Genomic DNA, 22,730 nt, shown 5'->3' with positions numbered 1-22,730 from the left:
TAAGAGGGAGCTTCTCAGTTTAGGTGATACTGGAAAATGCCGTGTTTCCATCTAGTGAGAGCCAAAACAAGCTTGGGTGGGAAGGGGGTCAGGAGGGTAGCCGTTCAAATGAAATGCAAACAAGGACACGGAGACCTAGCACAGCTCTGTTTTTGGGTTCGGCAAAAGCAGCTGTGATGGTACAGAAGAGCATGTCCCCTGATTAGCGACAGGCTAGAGCGTGAGCTGTGGAGGGAGAGAGCAATCCTGGCCACAGGGCTGCATTAGGGGGCATCCATGGGCACTGGGCTCTCCCCACCCAGACTGGGAGTCACAGCTGTCCTGACAAACCCTGGGGTGCCTCCAATATAGTCAGGCCCAAGCCCAGACACCCATGGCCGGCACCTGCTCCCTAGCTGTATGAGTCTGCACTCGAGGCACAGCAGGCCCGGAGCCTGGCCCATGGGCTCTACAGTGCTACAGGCCACAGCGGGCCAGCCTGTTAAGTGTGGGCATTAGCGGCTCTCATGGGCCCTGTCTGCCTCATAAAGCCCAGGGCACCCTGGCCCCAGCACGGCCTACATGGTGGCATTACACTCACTGGCTTAGAAGTGGCTAGTCAGCCCAGACCCTGTGTGCACACTGGTCACTGGTCACTGGTCATAGGTCACAGCTCACAGCTCACATTGGGTCCTGCCCTGACCCATTCCAATAACAGGCATGCCCCTAGCAGGCCCCGTACCTTTTGGGCCTCTCGTTGAGACTGGTGCTCCGTGCTCTGAAGCTGTCCTTCTCAGGTGTGTCATCAAAAGACAGGAGGACATTGGAACGCAGGCCCTGGTGGAGCAGGGCAGACCTGAGCCATGAGGGGCTGCAGGGATGCCCTAGCCCTCAGCATGCCTGACAGGTACCCATCAGCCTGAGACGAGCTGCAGGCCCAGGACAAGGAGCGGGGCAGACCCGAGCCATGAGGGGCTGTGGGGACACCCCGGCCCTCAGCACTCCTACCAGGTACCCACCAGCCTGAGATGAGCTGCAGGACAAGGCAGCAGTTCCCACGCCCCATGCCTGCCGCAAGCCAGGTAGCAGCAGGTTGGCTCAGCAGAGCCCCCAGGCACTCCAAGCACAGCAACAAACGATACCCCATTTCTCTTCCCTGACTGCCACCCTACTCCAGCCACAAACAGCCAAGGGCAAAGCAGTTCCCGGCCCTAACAAAGGATCCGGCCTCCACTGGTCCTGGGGCCTACCTTAGTGATATAAGGAACAAAATCTTTCCGGAAGGGCAAGCGGCATCTGATAAACCACATGGCTATTACATGATGGGCCAGGCACACGATGTACTGATTGAACCTGAAACGGAGGAAAGGGAAGCCCTGGCACTCTACCTGCACCTGGCCCAGGAGCTGCAGGCACACAGCACAGGTGCCGAGGCCTCAGGTGATTCAGGGCACAGGCTTTCTGGAAGGGGCCCAGCCCGGGTGGCGGCCAGCACTTACTTGGAGGGGTTGGTGTATGGCAGGGAGATGGCAAACACACTGGCGTACTGCTCTGCAGCGAAGTTCCTGTAGAGGTGAGGCAGCCTGGCAAGAGCTATCACCCAATAAAGACAGTTGGTAAGGGGAGCCCAGCAAAGACAGGCCATGGCCGCCAGAGGGGCGGGGGTCCCCAGGGTCCTGAGCTGTGTTTCTAAAAGCCAGTGCAGCTGCTCTGGCCCACCACAGGGAGGGGGTGCTGCAAAGGGGAAGTCCACAGCCACCTGAGCATGACCTTGCTGACTCCATTCCAGGATCTGCAAGCCAGGGTTCCCAGGCCACACCCAGCCTATGACCTGTGTTTGTATGTCCCACGAGCTACGACTGGCATTTACATTTTTAAAGGGTCTTAAACAAAATACTATCTTCTCTCTGGCCCCTCACACAAAGTGCTGACCCAGCTCTGTTCTGTTGTCCACACCCGATGCCTTACGCTGGCCAGACACGCACTAGATGGTGGGAACAAGCAGCCCCAAGAGCTCCCGGAAGTCATGACCTGAGAGAGGGACAGACAGCAGGGCAGCCAGCAGAGCCCCAAGCTGTGGTAAGTGTCAGGGACAGAGAGGGGGTTAAGCACGCCAGGCTGGGCACGGGGACCAAGGAGGGAAAGAAAGGAGACAGAAGCCAGAAGGCCAGGAAGAAAAGTGCTCATGGCATGGGGCAAGGGGTGCCTGGGCCCTGAGGGCGGCAAGACCCAGTTTCCCCAGGGAGGCCAGAGAGAGGTTGCAAGATGAGCTTGGATACATAACACAGGTCACTTCAGGCAGGGTGCAGCCCCAGACTCAGGGGTCCCCTTCACAGGTGGGGCTGCAGGCACTCACTGGACAGGAACTCCAGCAGCGGGATGGCCATGCTGGCAGTGGCTGAGATGTGTGTGAGCTTCACCACGAGAACGGGCAGTGCTTTGATGATGATGTCGGGCATCTCCACGCTGCAGATGGCCAGGGCCACCACACACTGGCTAGCGCAGCGGTAGATGAGACCTTGCTCCAGGCAGTACACCATCTCCCGCTGTGGGAGGCAAGAGGTCTCAGACCACACCCCTGCCTGCAGCAACAACTGTCCTGCTGTGCCAGGTGCTTCCGCAGGGCCTTGGCTTCCCTTGCCCACTCTAGACCACTCCACAGAGTGGGGGAGGGGGGCCAAGGTGTAGGAAGGTCCCTGGACACCTCAGCAGCACAGCCACCCAGCCACTGACCCACTGAGCAGACTCTATGCAGCAGATACTGTCAGAGACTTCCTGACCATCCCACGGCCACAGGACCCCACCCCCAGCCCACCCTGGAACCAGGACCTACTGGGCCCATCACCCCCTTAGCTCTGGGCCCCCCAACTGGCAGGCCTTGTGCAAGGAGAGGTGCCACCTGATGGAGCAAGGCTGTCTGGCCCCACCCAGACCCTGAGCAGTATCTGCTGCACAGACGGCAGCAGCATATAGCTCAGGCCACAGACCAGGGCAAATCATCAGGTGGCTCAATGCCCCAGAAACAGTTTTGCTTTCCTGCAGCCACCCCCCACCACTCGAAACCACTGTGGGCCCAGCAGGCCCTGAAGAAACCTTCAGCCCAGCATGGCCAGTGAGTCCAGGCCCAGCCAACAGGAAGGCTGGAACACACCCCAGTCCAGGGAGCAGGGGGGGGTTATTCAAGCTGAGCCTGAGGGATGGGAAGTTCAGTGTCAGTTCCCAACAGGGAATGATCAGGAACCTGGGCTCAGGGGAAAGACAGGCCAAGCCTGAGTCTAAGCCCCACTCTGCAGGCTGTGACCCTGAGTGGTGCTGACCTCTCTGAGACTTCAGTTCCTTATCAACGAAGCTGAAGGGCTGGCCAGAGAGATGGTGGGAAATGCAAGTGAGACAGAGAGTGTGGGTGTAGCAGCGTGGGGCAGAGGGAAGGCCACAGCTACCCGTGTGCTTTCTGCACCTGACCACAGGGGTGGGGGTCCGCACCTGCCCGCCCCACTGCAGCAGGGACGCACCAGGCAATGTTCCTCATAGACAAAGTGACGCTGCAGGGAAGGGAAGGACATAGGGGCACGTTCAAGGGCTGCATGAAAGCCCAGACCCCAGGGAGAACTCAGAAGCGCCAGGGGACTCAGATGTCTGCAGGTCCAGGCAGGGCTGGCCAGCAAGGGCCCAGCGGCCACATGGGGAAGCAGAGCCTGCTCACCTCCCCTTGGCCCAGTAGCAAGCCAGTTCATGAAGACACTGCTGCACCCACTGGGCTCAAGAAACCACGTACCATGACGTTCACCTGTCCCTCTCCCAACCCCTACCTGTTTGGTTTTGTCTAAGTAGTTATGGTAGGAGATTAATGCTGTCAGCACTGGAACCACGGCCAAGTGCAGGTCGGTTCTGGAGAACCCTTCTGGGGTGCCTCGCAGCCGCTCAAGGGTCTTTGGGCCTGAAAGCTAACGACCGAGACGCCGTCATATAGACCCTGCCTGATCGCCTGGGTGGCCAGGGGTACTGGGGAGACCCCAGAAAGGAAGGGTCAAGAGCGTGGGAGGCCATCTTCCTTCCTTTCCTGGGAAGGGTCCACCTTTTCAGAAAAGTGGGAGAATGCTCCCCAGTGGCATGCTAGGGAGAGGGGAAAGGACAGGAGACGACATACCCTTGACTGGGGACCTCAATTCCTGCCCCATAAGCTGGGAGTGGAAGAATGGGGTCTCTGGTGCATTTCTGGCCCATCCCCACGGCCTCTGCCCAGTCCCAGAGGCCTGATCCTGCTCCAGACAGGGCCTGGGACTCTAAAGGAGTCCAAGTCCCAACAAGGCAGGTCTCACATCTCACTCGCTCCTCCCAAGGGCTCACTGTCTTTTGGAGAAGGGGAAACTATACTGAGGCCCCACCCCCATCCCACCAGGCCTGCCACAAATGACAAAGCCAGGGTCAGCACTGGGCCCACGTGAGCGCTACCATGGAGCAGAGGGCAGAAGACAGCTGGTCAACGCTGCAGGGAGAGGTGAAGATGAGGACCTTGTAGCGCAGTGACTCGGGAAGCTTGCTGAGGACCAGCTTCAGCACCTTCCACTCGGTCTCCTGGAAGGAGAGGGGTGGTCAGAGGGAGGAGCGGGGCTGTCTGGACTCTGGAGCTCAGTGTTTAAGGGTCTGTGTGCAGCAGGGCAGCTGTGTGGCTTCTGGATTCCCGTTCTCAGCACGAGCGGGACTTGCCAAGCGCTAGCCCTCTGTCCCTCCAAGTGCAGTAGCAGATGTCCTTCAAAGGAAGTTCACAACTGGACAGTGACAGCTGCCCTCCAAAGGCCAGGTTGAATGGGAGGCCCAGCTCAGACTTCCTCAAGCCTGGCTCCATCCTCCTCTTATTTGCCCACTGGTGACCCAGCAGCCACCTACCCACAGCACTGTACCCTAGGGGTTCCTGAGAGATGCCTCCCAGAGCAGAGACTTCTACAGCAATGAAAATGTAGCAGGAAAAAGGCTATTATAGTAGCCAAAAGGGAAAAAGCAAGAAGTATTCTTCAGCAATCCACAAGCCGAGATACCTGCTACAGAACCAAGTCGATCCAAAACCACACAAATCGTGACCCTCTTGATCCTATCTCCACCTGGACATCTCTTCACAAGGAGCAATGGCTGCCCAGAGCCACACTGACAGGAAGGAGGCCCAAGAGTCTTTCCATGAACTCCATGATGACATGGAGGCCAGGGGACCCCATGGAATCTCCAGCAGTGGGCTGATGCCCACACTCAGGAGTCCTGGTCCTACTGCTCTTGCTGGCTCCGCCCTTGGCTCTCACCAGTCCCCCCACCCCCCTGCACGCTGCTGATGCCCCTTGTGGGCCAGTTCTCCAGCCTCTGCATCTGGGCTCTGGTGCACCTCCTGCTGCACGAAATGGCACCTACACAGCTTCCAGGTTTGCGTCTTCCCTCTGCCAAAACATTCCCCACCTCACAAGACTGATCTCACCTGCCCAGCAGGAGCCCCAGCCAGAGGTGAATGTACCCCTTTCAGCCCATATGCGCCCCCCATGAGACATGTCCTGGTCTACAGTCACAGTTACTCGTCTACACATCTGAATCCTGCTGCCACAACCATCTTCCCAGCTCCACCTGACGGGCTGCACTTGGCAAGATCCTGGGGGAGAACAGCAGGGACACAGGAAGCACAGCTCCCAAGGTCACTCACATGGGTGGCAAGTGCGTATGCTCTGAGAAGAAGACACCCTTGGGGCAGAGCCCATCGCAGTGCAGCCTGACCTCACAGAGCTGGGGCCTGGGCCCATCTCACCTGCTTCAAACACTGCAGCAGGACTCGGAAGAGCAGGGAGTACGGCAGGTAGCCAAGCCGAATAGTGGGGCCTGCAGGCATGGGGCCAGGTGGCCCAGTGGGGGGCGAAAGGGGGCCACTGGCCTTCTTCTCGGAGCCTCTCTCCGGCTCCCTGCAGAAGCAAGTGAGAGAAGCCACTAAGGCTGAGCCCCCACTCCACAGGGTGAGAACAGATGCAGCCCCTCCCAGCCAGCCCCGGCCACCATCGGGACCCCTTCAGGGACCATCCCTCAGATACATGACCAGCCCACATGGGGCAGGGAACCCCTGGCTCTGCCAACTGCCTCCACTGAGCCTAACACCCCACCTACGTGTAGTCACAGAGGCAATAGGGGCTGAATCTCACAGCCCCGTCCTTGTTGGGAAGGCCGAGGCGGTGCAGCGAGTCAGCCCGCAGCAGCAGCAGAAAGTCAAAGGCCTGTGTAAAATCAGAACGCATGATGCAGCAGCCAGAGCATGCACTGCCCAGGCCTACACTTCCCTGCCCTCTGCTGCAGGCCGCTGACAGATTCTACATCAGTACTATCAGGACCACGTGCCATCCTAGAAGCTTCCTTTTCTCTGCCCCATCCCAGGCCACCATGAGTCAAAGTGACAAACCACAGAGGAGCATGGACTGCAGGCAAAGGGAAGGGCGGTGGGTCCTGGGGAGGCTCTGGTCACAGCAGCAGCCACCAAGGAGGGAAGAATATCCTGTAGAACACTCCCTGGGCCACCTCCCGCCTCTCCAGACTCCGGGCACAATATTAGCCAAGACCAAGGTAGCTTGCTAGGCCACCTGGGAGTCATACCTGCAGCCGGATACTGCTGGCAATGGGCAGGGTGTAGCTGTGCTTGTAGTGGAGCTGGATGTGACTGACAAGCGTCTCATACACGCGCACAGCATGGCTGGCAGGCAACGTATACAGCTTAGTCTGCAGAGAGAAGGTGTTGATCACCACGAGGAAAAGGAGCTGGACCCAGCTGGGGAGACAGTGCTCCAGGACCCCGGGAGGAGAGGATGCAGGACCACCTCCCTGGAGGGTAGTTGGGTGGCACCTGCCATGCCTCAAAATGCACAACCCTTTAGCCCACCAGCCCCACCCCATGGCTTCATCTCTCCACGATGACAAAAAACCAGAAACAACATGTCCGTCTCATCAGCAGGGAATCGGTTAATAAATTAGGAAAATCCGTCCAGTGGAACACTACACAGCAATGCACAAAACCAGCTCCACATGTGCTCGAAGCGCTCAGGCCACAAGGCAAAGGGAGGGGCACACTCAGGTGGAGAGCATGCTCTGTGCAGGCTACTCTCCCAGGGTCAGGGCTGTCATCCCCACTGGGAGCCTCCATCCCACCCCATTCCAGCAAGGCCAAGGGCACCTCCCTGACAGGTGAGGCCAGGGTGAGATTCCTCAGTGCTGCCGGCAACCCTGGGGTGGCAGGGGTGAGCCAGGGGCTGTGGGGCAGGGCCAGTGAGAGGCAGAGGGATCCAGCCACAGCCACAGGACCCTCTGTGGTACTCTGCACCTTGAAGGTGAGCCATGGGTGCTTTAAAAACTTACTATTACTCTTTTTAAAGAGAAAACCATTAATACCTCAAAGTATATCTCCTTGCCTCAAAAAACATGAAATAAACCCATTATCCCTGCCCTGGGCAAAAAAATTGGGGTGAGGGCAGGCATTTGACACAAAGCCTGACAATGCCCAACCATCTGGGGAAGGATGCAGGGACTTGCGAGCTGCTGGGTCCCCTTGGCAGGAAGGAAAGAGGAATCTAACTTTTCACTGTTTATGCTGCTAGCTCTTCACTATATTACGCGTTTATAACCAAACGGATATATTAGTTCTTAATTATAAAAAAAGAAACAAACACAGCTGGGCCCAGGACTTTGCCTCAACCAGGAAACAGCTCGGTTCTGCAGTCCCAGCCCTCGGGCCTCCCAGGCTAGATGTCCAAGAGAGGGCGATGGGACATCACACCTCCCTCTACAAGAGCAGAAAGGTTCTTGGTTCGTCCAGGCCACAGCCCCCCCACATTGCAGCACACCCCTCCCCAAGAAATGAGAGGGGTGAGGAGCACAAGGTTCTGGGGATGAACCAGGCAGGTGCTGTCTAGTGTCAACAAACACCACTGGAAATTTCCGTGGCAGGAAACAAACACCCATCACGTGTAAACGCTACAGAAAACTGTCTGCCCTCTAACATCTTATGAAATAGAAGTTTTTGAGCAAACTGATTCAACATTACATTTCACACAATGCTGACACTGGCCAGTGAATGTAAGTGACACCATGAAGCTTTGAAAACCAGCGATCAAGGCGTGGTGGGCAGTGGAGGAGCCCAATCGCTGCCCCAAGGCAGAGGTGGTCAGGGGACATGAGAGAACAAGGCACTAGTGACTGTTGAGAGCCGCTGGGGCTTGGGAGTACGGAGCACGACTCTCCAAAAACAAATGTGGGCTGGAGAAGACCCCACAAGTCATCTATCTGACCTGGGATTCGCATCCAGGACATTTAGAGAACTCTTACGATTCAATAATAAAAAACAAGTAACCCAATTAAGAATCTGAAAAGACATTTCTCCAAAGATAGACAGATAACCAACAGCACGTGAGAAGATGCTCATTATTAGCTGTCAGGGAAATGCAAATGGAAACCACAGTGAGATGCCACCTCACACCCATGAGGATGGCAATAGTCAAAGAAAGAGAAAACAGCAAGTGTTGTCACAGACACCTTCTCTTTGGGAGAGAAGTCAGAATGCTCACACATTACTGGGGGATGTACAGTGGTGTAGCCCCTGTGGGAAACAGCTGGAACTCCTCAAGAAGTTACATGCAGACTTAACGTATGACCCAGGACTTCCACTTCTAGATAAGTGCCCAAGAGAAGCGAAAGCATGCTTGCACACAGAAACTCGTACGAAAAGTTCATAGCAGCATCATTCACACTCAGCAAAAGGTGGATGGGCCGGCCCGGTGGCACACTGGAGAGTGCGTCGCTTGGGAGCACGGCGGCGCTCCCGCAGAGGGTTCGGATCCCATGTGGAGATTGGTTCCCGCTCACTGGCTGAGCGCGGTGCGGGCACAACACCAAGGGTTGCAATCCCATTGCCGGTCCCCCCCGGTACGGGCGCGACACCGAGGGTTGCGATCCCGTTACCGGTCAGTAAAAAAGACAAAAAGGAAAAAAAAAAAAAGGTGGAAACAATGCCAATGCCCAAAGACCAATGAGCGGACACACAGCACCAGTCCATCCACCCTACAGGACGTCACTCAGCCACAGAAAGGAAGGGAGCGCCAGCACACGCCATGACATGGAGGGACCTAGGAAACACGATTCTGAGTGAATGACCCAGACACAAAAGGTCACAAATTGTGGGCTGGCCCATGGCTCACTTGGGAGAGTGTGGTGCTGACAACACCAAGTCAAGGGTTAAGATCCCCTTACCGGTCATCTTAAAAAAAAAAAAAAAAAAGGTCACAACTAGTGTGATTCCATTCACATGAAATGTGCAGAACAGGCAAACCCATAGAGACAGAAAACAGATTGGTGGCTGCCAGAGGCCAAGGGGAAATGAGGAGTGACCGCTAATGGGCACGGATTTCTTCTGGGGTGACAAGGACGTTCTGAAATCGGCTGGTGAGGGCTGTACAGCTCTGTGAACACACTGAAAACCACTGAATTGTTCACTGTAAGTGGGTCAGTTGTACGGTATGTGAACTATACCTCAAGCTGTTAAAAAAAATCAGCATGGCTGTGGAACGGAAACAGATGGTCGCCTTTCCCTCTTAGCTGCAGTTGCGGAAGCCGAAGGGAGGTGCTGCCAGGACAGGACATGGATCCGGCCCTGCCACAGGCAGCGTCTGCATGGACTGGCTCCAGCCAGGGCGCAGGACAGGGCCTCATCCTCTGCTCCTTACAGGCCTCCCTCCCTGTCCCTGCTGTAACTGGGAGAGTCATATCATCCAGGCTGCCTGCAGGAACCGCCACACTCTCTATGGCCTCAGGGAGAGCCTGGGTCTCCCAGGAAAGGCATCCCCGAAGAACAGACGCCAACAAGATGCACCAGGTAGCCAGAAGCTCAGGTGGGCAGAAGCAGGTGGTCACTACGCACGCTGCAGGGGCCCACTGCACAGAGCACCCACCTGAAGGATGAGCAGCAGCCCCAGGACCGCAGTCTTCACATCTTCCAAGGAAGCCGAGTAGGCGGCCACGTCCTTTTCCTCCAGCTCGGGGGGTGGAGAGAGTGAGCGGGCCATCACCTTCAAAGAGACCAGCGTTAAGCCCTGGCCCATGGCTCCCTGAGGCATACCTAACATTCTCCACCGCAAATATGTCCTCCTTCATGTCTCAAAAGGAAAGATGCTCTTTATGCACCATTCAGAAACCACAATGTGTTTCAAAATTAACAGGACAAGACACTGGCTATGTGGAGAGAACATCGGGCCCAAGCCCCAACTCCTGGAGCAGCAGGACCTCCAGGCAGAACACAGGTGATCAGCAGCAGCTGATCCCGACACCACTCATCTTTGCTGGAAGGGGAGCCCCACTGGTGGAGATGGCCACCCAGTCGCTGAGACTGGGATGGAGGGTCCACAGGATGTTTCTTCCCACAGGGCTTTGCCCGGAGGTCCCTCTGGCCCCCGGCCTGCAAGTGCACTCACTTTCTCAATGATGTCCAGTAGGCTGTTGAAGTGGTGGGTGTGGCAGCCCTCTGCCAGGTCCACCAGCAGCTGCGTGGCCAGCTTCCGCACTTGGTGGTCCTTATCCTCAGGGATGTGGGAGAGCTGCGAGATCACCACCGAGTTGATCAGCTCCTCCTACACCAGGTGCAAATGAGAGTGAACAGATTGAAAACCACAGAACTGTTCACTGTAAATGGGTGAATTGTAGAATATGTGAATTACAGCTCAAGCTATTAAAACAAACGGCCGTGAGGCGGGCGCAGATGGCCGCTGCCGTGAGTGCCCCTGACATGCACCCACCTCATAGAACTGCCTGTTGATAAGCAGCACGAAGGACAGGATGTCCAGCACCTTGATGCGCACTGCACTGCGGGACTCGTTCCTGGGGGCGGGAGCAGCCTGCTGGGGCTGGCGCGAGGGACCTCTGCCCCGCAGCAGACCCCACTGGGCCCAGCCTGACTCTGGATTCTCCCCTGCAGGCCCCAGCTCATCAACATCCAGACCGAGACCCTGGCGAAGGGACAAAGAGAGCCCCGCCCTCCAAGATGCCACACCACACACCAAGTGGGAAGAAGTAGCCCACCAGCCTCACCACAGGACCTTGTCCTGTTCGCTGAGAATGTGGTTTTCAGAATCTGCCAGGAAAGCCCTGGCTCATCAGGTGTCCTGAGACCCAGGCCCCAGGCGGGGCCCACAAGAGCAGAGACAGCCACAGGTGGGGCCCAGAGACCCTACTACCTGAAGAACCTCTCCATCAACAGCTGCAGGTTCTGAATCCAGCCATCCTTTGCCGGGTGAATTGACTGGGCTCTGTAGGATATTAAGTTCAAGAGGGAGGATTCCTGTCAAAAGAAGGAAAGGCTGGTGTCCGTGAGCCGCCTTGCCTTTTGGAGGGTGTCATACACACATGCTGCCAGCTGTGGAGCCAAGACAGCTTGCTTGGCTAGAGTGGCCGCCTCGAAGCCCAGGTGGAAGCCCATGGGGACAAGGCACTCCTGGCAAACGAAGCATGCACGTAAAAACCACTTAAAAGGCGTGACATCAAGCTGAGTGTTCCTGGCAAAGTGACTACTGTGCCCTAGAGCAACAAGTCTCCGTGAAGCCACCCATAACCTTTCTCCACACAGGTGGGAAGAAAGTGGTAGTCAGGCTGGTGCTCTCTTAGCAGAGCCACACACCTCCAGCTTGCTGATGCGGCAGCCCTCCCTGCTGAAGCCCTGAGCCCAGGAGAGCAGGAGCCCACAGACCCTTTGCTTCAAACTCCAGGAAAAGTGGCTTAACCCCCACAGGTGGGTCCCCCGGAGCACGGCCCCTCCCCTCACAGCCTGACCAAAAGCACCCTCTTGGCCCGAGCACCAAAAGCCCCACCGGGAGGGGGTCTCACAGGCCTCTGGTCTGCGCATCTCTCCACCAGCTCAAAGTATCTCTCCTGGGAGCCGTGGAACTCATTCTGGTCACACAGCTCCTCCACCGTGGTCAGCAGGTCGTGGACAATGGTCCTGAGCTCCGGGCTGTCCAGACTCTGCAGAACCAAGTGCCATGACACAAGACTGACTTCTGCTCCCCCGAGGGACTTGGCATTGGAGTCCTCAGCTGGAGACGAGCTGCATTTGGACAGCCCCCAGACCCTCCTGCTGGGTCTCACTGGGACATGCCGGCAGCTGGCTGTCCCAGCCTATTCCCCACCCTTAGGGAATCCTGGCTGGCCCATGGAGCCAGGCCTAGAAGAGAGAGGGGGCAGAATGGCTGAGTGTCTGAAACTAGGAGCCCTTTCACGTCTCCCCAGGTGCCAGCAGCTTCTGAAGGCCCTTGGGTGTAGCCTTTGGCCCCTGCCACTCCAGGCTGAAGCACTGCCTGGCCAGGGATTGGCATTGGTCTGGCCTAGAACCCAGGCCCTAACGAGACTAGACTTCAGGGCTGGTGGGTTTCTCAGGTGGTAGAATGCAGTGTCCTAGCACCAAGATCAGGGGATTGGATCCCCATATCGGCCAGCCGCCCCTCCCCCCAAAAGAAAGATCAGACTTCAGTTCCTACTGAGTCCTAGCCCTTCCTTCCACTGATGTGACCACTGTACATCGCCCACCCCAGGCCTGGGAGGCGGCATAGCCCTGAGCCCATGCTAGATGCTGACTACATCTTCGATCAGCACAGCGTGTAGCCACAACATCCTCCTCAGCACCATGGTCAACAGACTTAACTAATGTGGACTTCCAAAGTCAGGCTAAAGCTGCAGCCAGCATTCCAGATGCTCTGGGAACGGCCTTCAGGGTGCACTCAGGCCATGATGGTGGCCTGCGCTGCTCTGTCCACATTGAGCAACTCCAGCCCAGCCCCCACTCCCTCACTGCATACTCCTGTTTGGGGCCAAAATGATGGAGCACATTTGGAAATTCAGTGGAAGATGGCTGGCACCTTTGAGAACCATCAGAGAACGCGGCAGCCTCTGAGACACCCCCCAGATGGGGCAAAAGCTCAGGGCACCATCCTCGGGGTGGAGCAGCCTGCCCGTCTGGCCCTGGCCATCACTCCTGCCTCACCTGGAGCTGCTGCAACAGCCTATGGATGATGTTCAGCAGGATGTCCCACGTCACCGCCTGGAGCTCCTTCCTATACTTCTTGATGAGTCTGGTGATGGACAGGACGATCTCATAGGACACCACCTCGTTCGGACAGGTCATGGCCTGGAACACGTGGCCCGGGAGCACACAGGGTCAGCGGCTTCTCACTCCCGTACACAAAGCCCCCTCCCATGCCACCCCTAGAACTGAGTGTGAGATGTGCGAGTGGGCCATGCTCGCCACGCATCCATCATGGGCCACAGAGGCAGCATGTAAAGAGTCCAGGGGGCGTTTTCTCCACTGCTCTATAACAGTCAGGACCCAGAGAGGGCCTGAAGCCTGCCTCCAAACATCCTGCCTCAGACGGACTGGCAACTTGGAATTCTGGGCCCCAGCGTCCCAGCACGGCAGAGCCTGAAGTCTATCGCCTAAGTTCCAACACAAGCAACGCACAAAGACCACCCTTCCACCACACGGAGAGAAGAGGGTGTGGCAGGAGGTCCTACATGACCTAGGGTGGGACGCGGCCTGTCCGAGCTGCTCTGCACTGTGAAGTGAGGACACTGTGCTCACCCTGCTCACCAGGGGCCGTGAGGACTACACGGGACACACACAGGAAGTGCTCTGGATGCCACAGGGCACTATGGAAGCAAGCCAGTCACCAGAACCACTCTGGGGAGCCAGCAAGATTGCCACTTGCCCAAACAGACCGTCAACAGCCACAGGATCGCTAACCCAGGGGCATGCTGAGCAGTTTGTTCCAGTGCTAATTTGCAGGAGAAGAAATTCACAAGAAATAATACTTGCTTGAGAACAAGACCTTCGAAAGGCCCCAAGGTGCATCCCCCGATGATGAGCAACTTACTGGGAACGCCGCCTCAGCCCTACAGTGGAAGCCCAGTCGGGCAAGCGGGTGGCCCGAGGGAGGTCGCCCATCCCTGACAGCTCGCTGTGGCACAGAAACCGCGTTACCTCATAAAACGACGGTAACACAGACGTCGGGGAGTTCTTGAGAGAATAGAGTCGGTGGGCACCCCAGAGAGCCATGCCCACAAAGAACACGGCTCCTCTCAGCAGCGGGGCGTCTTCCATGTAGGCTCTGCAAGCATTCCCGACAGACAGAACATAAGCAGAGCCCCAGCTTGGTGCTGCCCATGCACATGTGATGCAGCGTCAAGGTCCAAGGTGGCCCTGGGCTCCTGGCAGCCCCTTAGAGGTCCCTGCACTCAACGGACAGAAGGGAAGATGGGGAAGGGTTTAGGAGGGGCAGGGAACACAGAGGCCAGCATCCGATGAGTCCACACAACTAGTCACTACTGACCATGCTAGATGCCAGGGATAGGAAGGAGAGTGGGAGATGGCCCTTGGCCTCATGGTGCTTACAGTCTAGCTGGAGACACAGACGTCAGTCAGCTAAGAAGGATAGCCATGGCATAGGAGAGCAAAACCTTCTCGGGGGATCAGGGAACATATGCCATGCTAAGATTTCAGGGAACACTCAGAGTAACCCAGCAAAGGCCGTGTATTCTAGCAAGAGGAAATGGTGTATGCAAGGACCCTTGGTGGCTGGGAGAATGGCAAGACAGAGGGAATGAGAGGCCTACGGGGCTGCGGCAGGGCCTTGTTCCATGGTGAGACCTGTGTCAGGAAAAGAGCCCTGAGCTGCTGTATGAAGGAGGCGAGGGCTGACAGGCAGGGCTGGGCATGGACAGGGTGAGCCAGCTCTTGGGCAGAAGCAACGCGACACGTAAAGGTTTGGCTATGGGGGTGAGGTCCGGATTCACACCTTGAGAATGGCCTTGTAATGGAATAAATACTGAGGGAGCCACACTGGTGGACATCCAAGCATAGGGAGGCAGGTTCCAAGTTCAGTTTTGGATCTTCTGGACTTATTAACAGAAGAGAACAGGAGATAGTATGCACAGGGTCTGTGCCTAGGTTTAGTGAAAGTTTCTGGAAGAGCCACCCAAAGGGAACAGGAAATCCCCAAGTTAGTCCACGCCAGGCAAGAGCCAACACAGAGCCTCCTCCTGAGGGAGGGCTCATGGCCGACTCGCTCTGCCCTGCCACACTCGCCTGTCCTCCATGATGCGGCACATGTTGTAGATGGCGCTGTGGCCCAGGTGGGTGCCCAGGAGGTTACGCATCAGCTGCGAGATAAAATGCACATCGTTAGGGATTGGAGATCCCAGCCCCACACTCCTGGCCCCTCTGCCAGCCCTGCACACACACTGCCTCCTCCCAAACGCAGAGGCAGCAGAGCTCCAAAGGCCACCAAAACCCTGACCTCAGCTCAACTGCCTGGGAAAACGCCTCTGGACTCCCCTCGACAGGCCATTGTCTGGCCGCCCCAAGAAATCAGACAGCCATTCACTGCAGACAAGAGGGCCTTTGTCCTGTGTGTGTGCCTCCCAGGACCTCATTCTGGGGAAGAACTTTCCAGACAACAGTTTCAGAGACCCCACCTTCCAGCAGGGCTCACAGAGCTCCTTGACGTTGACCGTGCGGCACAGGGTGACAATGAACAGTGGCAGGCTCTCGGCCGGCAGGCAATTGTAGCAGACCACAGCGTCCAGCACCTGCAAGGAGACCTGCAGGAGGAGAAGAGGGGTCGCACAGGCCCTCCCCCCCACGATTCCACCATGGTAGGTGACACCCAAGGCTTCCTTCCTGCCCTCCTTCAGTCAGTGACCATGACCACTGACTGACAAAGCAGCCTCCCTCAGAATCACAGAGCAGGTGACTGTAGCTGGAAGGCACCTAACATCCCAGCTGCTGTGGGTCACCACCACTATGCCACCCATCCAGAACTACACTCCTCAACAAAAGCCACCAACTGTCCCCACTTACAGTCGAGGCTCAGAGAAGCCAAGCAGCTTGCCTAAGGCCACACAGCCAGTGAGTGGTACGTGAGGCTTGACCCCGAGTCCCCACCTCCCAGAAAGAGGATGGAATAATCCGTCCCCCCAGGAGGGTAATCACTAACCTCTATGTCCACAGAGGACATGGTCCGGATACACAGCAGGCAGATCATGCTGCAGGGGAAGCACCAGTCAGTTCAGAGGCCACGTCCCCAAAGGCCAAGCAACTGCGTTTTATTTTTTGGCCACCCTACGAAGTCACTTACATGAGGGGCTCATCCTTCCTAGGGTTCTGCTCACCCAGCAGACATTCAGGCGCCTGCTCTGCACTAACCACTGTTCTTAGTGCTGGTTACTTAGCATGACTGAGACAAAGACCCTGCCCTCACAGACTTCACAGAATGTTTTGGAAAAACAGTGACAAAAAGATAATCAGTAAAACATCAGGGAATGTAAGTAAAAGGTGGCTACGTCCGCTTCCAGCTTCTCCCTTTACCTGACGGTTCAACAGCTTTACCCAAGACTGGGACTACTGTCAGAGTAACATAGTTTAAATTCTTTTCTTACTGAACCATGGAGGCGATGTATTCGTCGAGGTAACAGCTATTGAATTTGACCAAGTTCACAAGCACCAGAAGGAATTCTGAGGACAAGCCGACATCCATCCACTGCAGGACAAACTCGGCTGGGGAAGAAGAAGACAGCAGTTTGTGCAGCAGCCAAAGCTGCACTTCCTACTCACCTCCTCCCGCAGGACTGTGTGTCCCGACCCCGCTACAGCTGCAAATCACACTGTCAATCCCCTCACGATGGCAGGCAGGCCACGTGCTGGGCTGACCAGTCGAGCAGTCAGCCATGCAGGGACACTGGGATTCACCAGCTCCTGGCTGCAAGGGGGTCTGAGCTAAGATGGCAGTAGGAGTGTGTGAGCATTCTACACTCAGAGCCTGGCCCTGGCAATGGGGGCATGAATGTCACCAGTGTCCCCCACCCCACAGAGAGAGGAGTCTTGAAGAAACTGCACGCACATGCTTGGCTGCTGCCACACAGCGTTAGACAGAAAATCTGACAGCGGAATCCCCGTCAGCACCTGTCCTGGGGGCAGACTAAGCACCGAGGCCCCATTCTGGGCGACACTACAGCAAAGCCCAAGTCAGATGTCCCTCCTCCTCCCTCCTCTTCTCCCCACAACATAGAAAAAAAGTCTCGAGACTAACTGAAACCTCACACTGTAAGGAGGCAGAAGGAAGGTCAGCGGGGAAGCAAGGGGGACTCAGACCCAGCACAGAGGGCAAGAGGACACGACCAGGTCACTCTGGATGAAGCCAGGCCAGCAGCACCATCCCCAGTGACAGAACTCAGCCCACCCCAGCCCACTTCAGGGACATGTTTCTAGGTCCCACTCCCCTGGGACTCAGAGTCTGGAGTGCAGCCCAGGACTTTGCATTTTAAGAAGCTCCCCGGGAGATGCGGCCACATCCAGATGAGCAGAGCGCATGGTGCCGCGCCCCCTGCAGGCCACCCTGTGAGCTGCAGCACCCCTAGACCCCAGGTCCTTCGCATCCCTGATTCAATATCTGATCACCAAGGCAGCAAAACCTTACACTGATGTGGCACCCACCCAGTTCTTCTTCTAGGTAGGTGATATGTCTCCCATTGTCCGTGAGGGCCTTGAAAACTTCCAGCCTTTCGTGGAGGTCTTCATTGGAGGGGTAATCCTTGATGACTTTAAAGAAGAGGGCTCTGAGGACCCCCAGGCGGTCACCCTGTGGACAAAACCATGTGGTCAGCAGAGTCCTACCAGGGTCCCCCACGTGTTTCCAGGAAGTCCAAGTGCAGTGGCACCTGGACTCTGGCCCTGAGCCCCCTCTCCTTCCCACAGGAACACCCTTGAGGGGCAGGTCAGCAAGGTCTGGGGGGATCAGGGCAGGGAGCCCAATGCATGGTCAGCAGCTGGCCGGCAGCACCTGCTCTGGGCACGGTGGGGAACACACAGCAGAGGACGATGCAGTTCCTGCCCCCCCCCCAAATCTCTGCCCAGGGTAGACACGTTGTGCTCACATGATGATGACAAGGTCTAAGGGTGGTGAAGCCCCAGGATAAGTTCCATGACAGGGGACAGGCCTCCCCTCTGAGTGGGGACATGAAAACTGAAGTGGCCAAGTGGGGAAGAGTGCCTTCCCACAGGAATGGGAAGAAGTGACTTGGCTGTGCGTTGGGGAGCAGGGGCTCCGGCTGGCTGAGCGGAAAGGGCAGCAGGAGCGAGATAACAATGGCCCGTGCTAGGCACTGTTCAACAATCTGCCCGAATCACCACATTTAATCCCCAAAACATCCCAGAGGAAGAAGGCATGATGACCATCCCCATTCACAGGCCAGGAGGTGGAGGCTCAGGCAGCTCCAGGACTTGGTTGGGGCCACAGAGATGTGAGGGGTGATGCCAGGATGCCCACGGGGGCAGTCTACCCCACAGCCCCTGTTAACCACCGGACCCTGTACCTGATGCCTTCACCAAAGATGAGTGTCCAGTCACAGCACAGCAGGGGCAGGACAGTCATTGGGCAGCCTGATGTCAGCCCACAGACCCCGTCTCGGCACAGAACCACCCGCCCCTTACCTGCCCCTGCACAATGGCCTTCAGCAGAGCCAGCACTGCGTGCCGGGCCTCTGGCGGCCGCTCCGGCTGCAGCAAGTCTGCGACGGCCTTCCAGAGTGCTTCCACGGCATGCTGCCACGAGCAAAGAGGGGACAGTGATAACAGTGTGGCCTCCAAGAACCTTGACCCCATCAACATGAGGACAGTACCATGAGCAAGAGACAGAGCAGAACAACAGGATCTTTGGACTTAAAACTCGCTCCTCTAAAGCTCATGTCTTCTATGCCCCCCACAGCCCAAGATGTCCACAGGCCTGATAAGGCAAAAGGCTCAAAGCTACTTCAAACCCAAGCAGGTCCCCTCCATCCTCACCAGGCCATAGGCTGGGGGGAGGGAGGCAGCAGCCAGGCCAAGGAACTGTCCTGGCTTCCCTGGACTGGCAGGGGGATTCCTTTAGAGCTGCTCGGATTCTGGTTGGGAAAGTCACAGGAAGTCTCAGAACCAGAAGCTCACGGTTGGCCCAATGCTAAACCTGACCCAGAAATCCTGTTCCCTGGTTTTCTTCTGTGTGAACACGCCTGCTGCAGGCCACTCAGCACCACAGCCTGTCCTTCCTCTGCTAAGAACTCAGTGATGCCTTCTGAAATCTGCCTCCTCTAACTCCTGCCCATGTGGGAGTGGAGAGAGTTTCATTCCTGCTGCCTAGGGCTGCCCAGAATCAGTCTCGCTCTGCAAGCATTTGAGCCAGCTCTCATGTCACCTTCCCCGCTCCACATTACCCATCCCCTACTCCCTTCAGCCAGAGTTCTCAGACCACTCACCCTTTCCTGGGCTTACTCCTCTTAGAGGGGGACTAAAATGGCTGTGGTCTTTTAGATGTTTTCTGACCAACATCCTAACCAACGCAGGACACACTGGAATGCTCACCTCCTTTGCCCCACTCACAATACTCCTATTGATGCAACCTGAGCTGCAACAACACCCAGACACTGAGCCTATGGACCACCACAGCCTTTTAAGCCTATTCGTTTACTTGCATAACGTTCTGTACCTACGTGAGTAACTTTCTGAGTGTCGATGCCAGTTTTTTACATTTATCCTTGGTAATGGGCAGCTTGCATGTTTCAGGTGAACTGCTGGAGATGTAGTGGTGGCACCCCCTTCGCAGATCTGAGTCTGTGAGGTGTGAGGTCCAGGTCTCCTTCCGAGTCTCAAATGCACAAACACTGGGCACAGCTAGAGCAGAACCCTCAGGTGCTCTCTACCAGCAACCCTGAACCCCCAGAATGACAACTTCCCATTCTGTCCACGGGGATGTCAAGAGAGAGTTTGGAAATATTTGCCCCAAATAAATATGCCTATGTCTATGAGATTGCCTGATACTACCAACCAATCACCTCTCCCAAAAAAGCACAAAGACTAGTGTGCCTTGATTGTTCTCAGTGAAATTACACCCTTTCCTGACATTCCTTTATTTTCCCTTTCTCCAAGTTTGAAACACAAGAGGACAAGTAAACATGCCACTACAGACTCTTTCTGGGCTCTGCTAGAAAGTCCTAATCCCATTGCTCTCCACCCCCACACACAAATGGTCCCTCAAGGCTGTACTCAGGGCATTTCCACACGCTTCTCCATCACAGAGATGAAAGTTAAATTTCCCTAAAATAGTGCCAATCAGATTATCAGCACAGTTAGCTGTCAACCACACTCCTAGAAAAAGCAAACTCAGGCTCCTAAACAGCCTACGTGCATCTCTACAGTAAGCCAAACTAAGACAACTCACCTCTTCAAACTTCTTAGTTTTTGCGACTTCACAGATCTGCCCTATCACCCGGATGCGATTGTTGAGGCCACTTTCAACACTCAGTTCCTAGAGAAAGATGAAAGGAGAAAAAGGGGTTGGCACTCAAGCACCAGGTTTTCTTAACTGGTAATCCCATCCACCCTACAACTGCACAGGCCAAGCATCCCTAATCCAAAAATCCAAAATGCTCCAAAATCCGAAACTTTTTGAGCACTGGCATGACACCACAAGTGGAAAGCTCCACACCTGAACTTGTGATGGGTCACAGTTAAAACTTTGGGCTTTTTTGTTTTTGTGACAGCTGGCCAGTATGGGGATCTGAACCCTTGACCTTGGTGTTATAAAACAAAACTTTATTTTATGCACAAAATTACTAAAAATATTAAATTACCTTCAGGCTATGTGTATAAGGTGTGTATGAAACTTAAATAAATTTCGTGTTTAGACTTGGGTTGCAGCTCCAAGATATCTCATTAAGTATATTAAAATGTTCCAAAACCTGAAAAAATGTGAAATTGGGAACACATTTGGTCTCAAGCATTTTGGATAAGCGACACTCAACCTGTACTGTATTTTTGACTGGAGACTTGTAGCAGTGTGGAGGATTAGAAATATTGATTCTCATTTGATTTTAGAATAGTGCTTTTAGGTAAACGCATATATAGTGCAAAAGCCCTCGGACAGGAGACCAAAGTCTACAGATAGAGGGCAAAAGCCTATTTAATCAATTCTAATTAAATAAAGTTGATTCTCATTTGATTTTTAGAGTAGGGTTTTTAGGTAAATACATATTGCAGCAAAAAGCCCTTGTTTAGGGGGCCACGGCCTGCAGATAGCCAGGCCACAGCCCATCTATAATCACTGCTTAGGTATGGGATTGTATACTTTAATGATTTCAGTGCTAACAGGTGGTTGCCATACCGATATTTTAAGAACCGCTGAAGGAAAAGGTGTGAAAAAAATATTTGCTAAGGGCAAGATGTCTGTTGGGAGAAACTTTAGAAATAATTGTACTTAGATTTTATCATTAGAATGTAACTTTTGCTTAAGGAGAGGTTATACTTTAGATAATGAGCCAGTTTGACCAACTTAGCTTTTCACTAATTGTACTTTGGAATGTCACATTGTTAATTTTACTGATATTACTAGTTTCCATTGCTTAAGCTATACTTAGCCATAGATAACTTTTGTTAACACTGCCCATGTCCTTGTGTCCTTTCGGAAGGATTGAATCAACTGAATTTTCTTGTGAAACTTCATTGTCTTTGCAATAAAGAATAGAAGCTAACTTTGAATGGTCAGAAGACCCTTTGGGCTTCTCAGCGCATTCATGGTGCTTTGAGTAATCCTTTTCTTTGTCTCCGTTACACAGTGAGAAGTGTAACATAGTAGATCTTTCTGACCTTAGAATTCACTAAAAAGCTTAGCACTCTACCTCAGTGGATTAGAATGGGCAACTTTTTTACAAGACTGCAATTTTTTTTTTTTTTTTTTTTTTTGTCTTTTGTCTTTTTCCGTGTCCGGCAACGGATCGCAACCCTCAGTGTTGCCCCCGTACCGGACCGGGGACCGGCAACGGGATTGCAACCCTCGGCATTGCTCCCGCGCCTCGCTCAGCCAGTGAGCGGGAACCGGTCTGTACGTGGGATCCGAACCCTCGGGCGGGAGCGCTGCCGCACTTCCCAAGCGGCGCACTATCCCGTGCGCCCCCCGGCCGGCCCAAGACTGCAATTTTTTTTTTTTTTTTTTTTTTGTCTTTTGTCTTTTTCCGTGTCCGGCAACGGATCGCAACCCTCAGTGTTGCCCCCGTACCGGACCGGGGACCGGCAACGGGATTGCAACCCTCGGCATTGCTCCCGCGCCTCGCTCAGCCAGTGAGCGGGAACCGGTCTGTACGTGGGATCCGAACCCTCGGGCGGGAGCGCTGCCGCACTTCCCAAGCGGCGCACTATCCAGTGCGCCACCGGGCCGGCCCAAGACTGCAATTTTTTGAGATAAAACTCCTATAACATAAAATACACCATTGTGACAGTTTTAAGCTGTACAATTAACTTTTAAGTATATTCACAATACCTATAACTATCTTCACTAATTCCAGAACATTTTCATCACCCCAAAAGGAAATCCCATACCAATTCCTTCCTGCTCCCCAGCCCCTGGCAAACAATAATCTACCTTCTGTCTCTATGGATTTGCCTATTCTGAACATTTCACATAATCAGAATTATATACTATGTGACCTTCTGTGTCTGGCTTCTTCCTCTCAGCATGTCTCCAACGTTCATCCATGATGTAATACGCATCAGCACTGCATTCCTCTTTATTGCCGTACCACACCCCATTGTATAAACGTACAATTATACATCCATTCATCCGTTGATGAGTGTTTTGGTTTTTTCTTAGTGGGAAACTTCACAAGTGCAAAAATCTAACATTTAC

General features: G+C 54.8%; 1 protein-coding gene across 9 annotated transcripts in view; it reads right to left on the bottom strand.

Annotated features, from left to right (window-relative positions):
* TSC2 (tuberous sclerosis 2) overlaps positions 1-22,730 on the bottom strand; it is a 35,423-nt gene that overhangs the window by 11,853 nt on the left and 840 nt on the right. For all 9 annotated transcript variants that reach the window (XR_551146.1, XR_551147.1, XM_008581741.1 and 6 more), the window contains exons 2-24: positions 20,271-20,357; positions 18,509-18,619; positions 17,513-17,657; positions 16,459-16,576; positions 16,017-16,065; positions 15,496-15,621; positions 15,107-15,180; positions 14,003-14,129; positions 13,010-13,153; positions 11,857-11,994; positions 11,211-11,314; positions 10,773-10,854; positions 10,452-10,607; positions 9,933-10,049; positions 6,592-6,714; positions 6,112-6,218; positions 5,762-5,912; positions 4,432-4,554; positions 3,789-3,923; positions 2,336-2,525; positions 1,479-1,572; positions 1,230-1,332; positions 722-816 (exon numbers count right to left, since the gene is read on the bottom strand). Coding sequence is in view for 7 of the 9 variants with exons in the window: in XM_008581741.1 (XP_008579963.1) it covers positions 722-816; positions 1,230-1,332; positions 1,479-1,572; positions 2,336-2,525; positions 3,789-3,923; positions 4,432-4,554; positions 5,762-5,912; positions 6,112-6,218; positions 6,592-6,714; positions 9,933-10,049; positions 10,452-10,607; positions 10,773-10,854; positions 11,211-11,314; positions 11,857-11,994; positions 13,010-13,153; positions 14,003-14,129; positions 15,107-15,180; positions 15,496-15,621; positions 16,017-16,065; positions 16,459-16,576; positions 17,513-17,657; positions 18,509-18,619; positions 20,271-20,357 (2,699 nt within the window). In the remaining 2 variants the exon portion in view is untranslated. The remainder of the gene's footprint in view (positions 1-721; positions 817-1,229; positions 1,333-1,478; positions 1,573-2,335; positions 2,526-3,788; positions 3,924-4,431; positions 4,555-5,761; positions 5,913-6,111; positions 6,219-6,591; positions 6,715-9,932; positions 10,050-10,451; positions 10,608-10,772; positions 10,855-11,210; positions 11,315-11,856; positions 11,995-13,009; positions 13,154-14,002; positions 14,130-15,106; positions 15,181-15,495; positions 15,622-16,016; positions 16,066-16,458; positions 16,577-17,512; positions 17,658-18,508; positions 18,620-20,270; positions 20,358-22,730) is intronic.

The sequence above is a fragment of the Galeopterus variegatus genome, unplaced genomic scaffold (assembly GCF_000696425.1).
Source record: "Galeopterus variegatus unplaced genomic scaffold, G_variegatus-3.0.2 Scaffold92, whole genome shotgun sequence".
NCBI classification, from domain to species: Eukaryota; Metazoa; Chordata; class Mammalia; order Dermoptera; family Cynocephalidae; genus Galeopterus; species Galeopterus variegatus.
The sequence above is the reverse complement of the archived record's forward strand: the minus strand, read 5'-3'. Positions and strand labels throughout refer to the sequence as shown.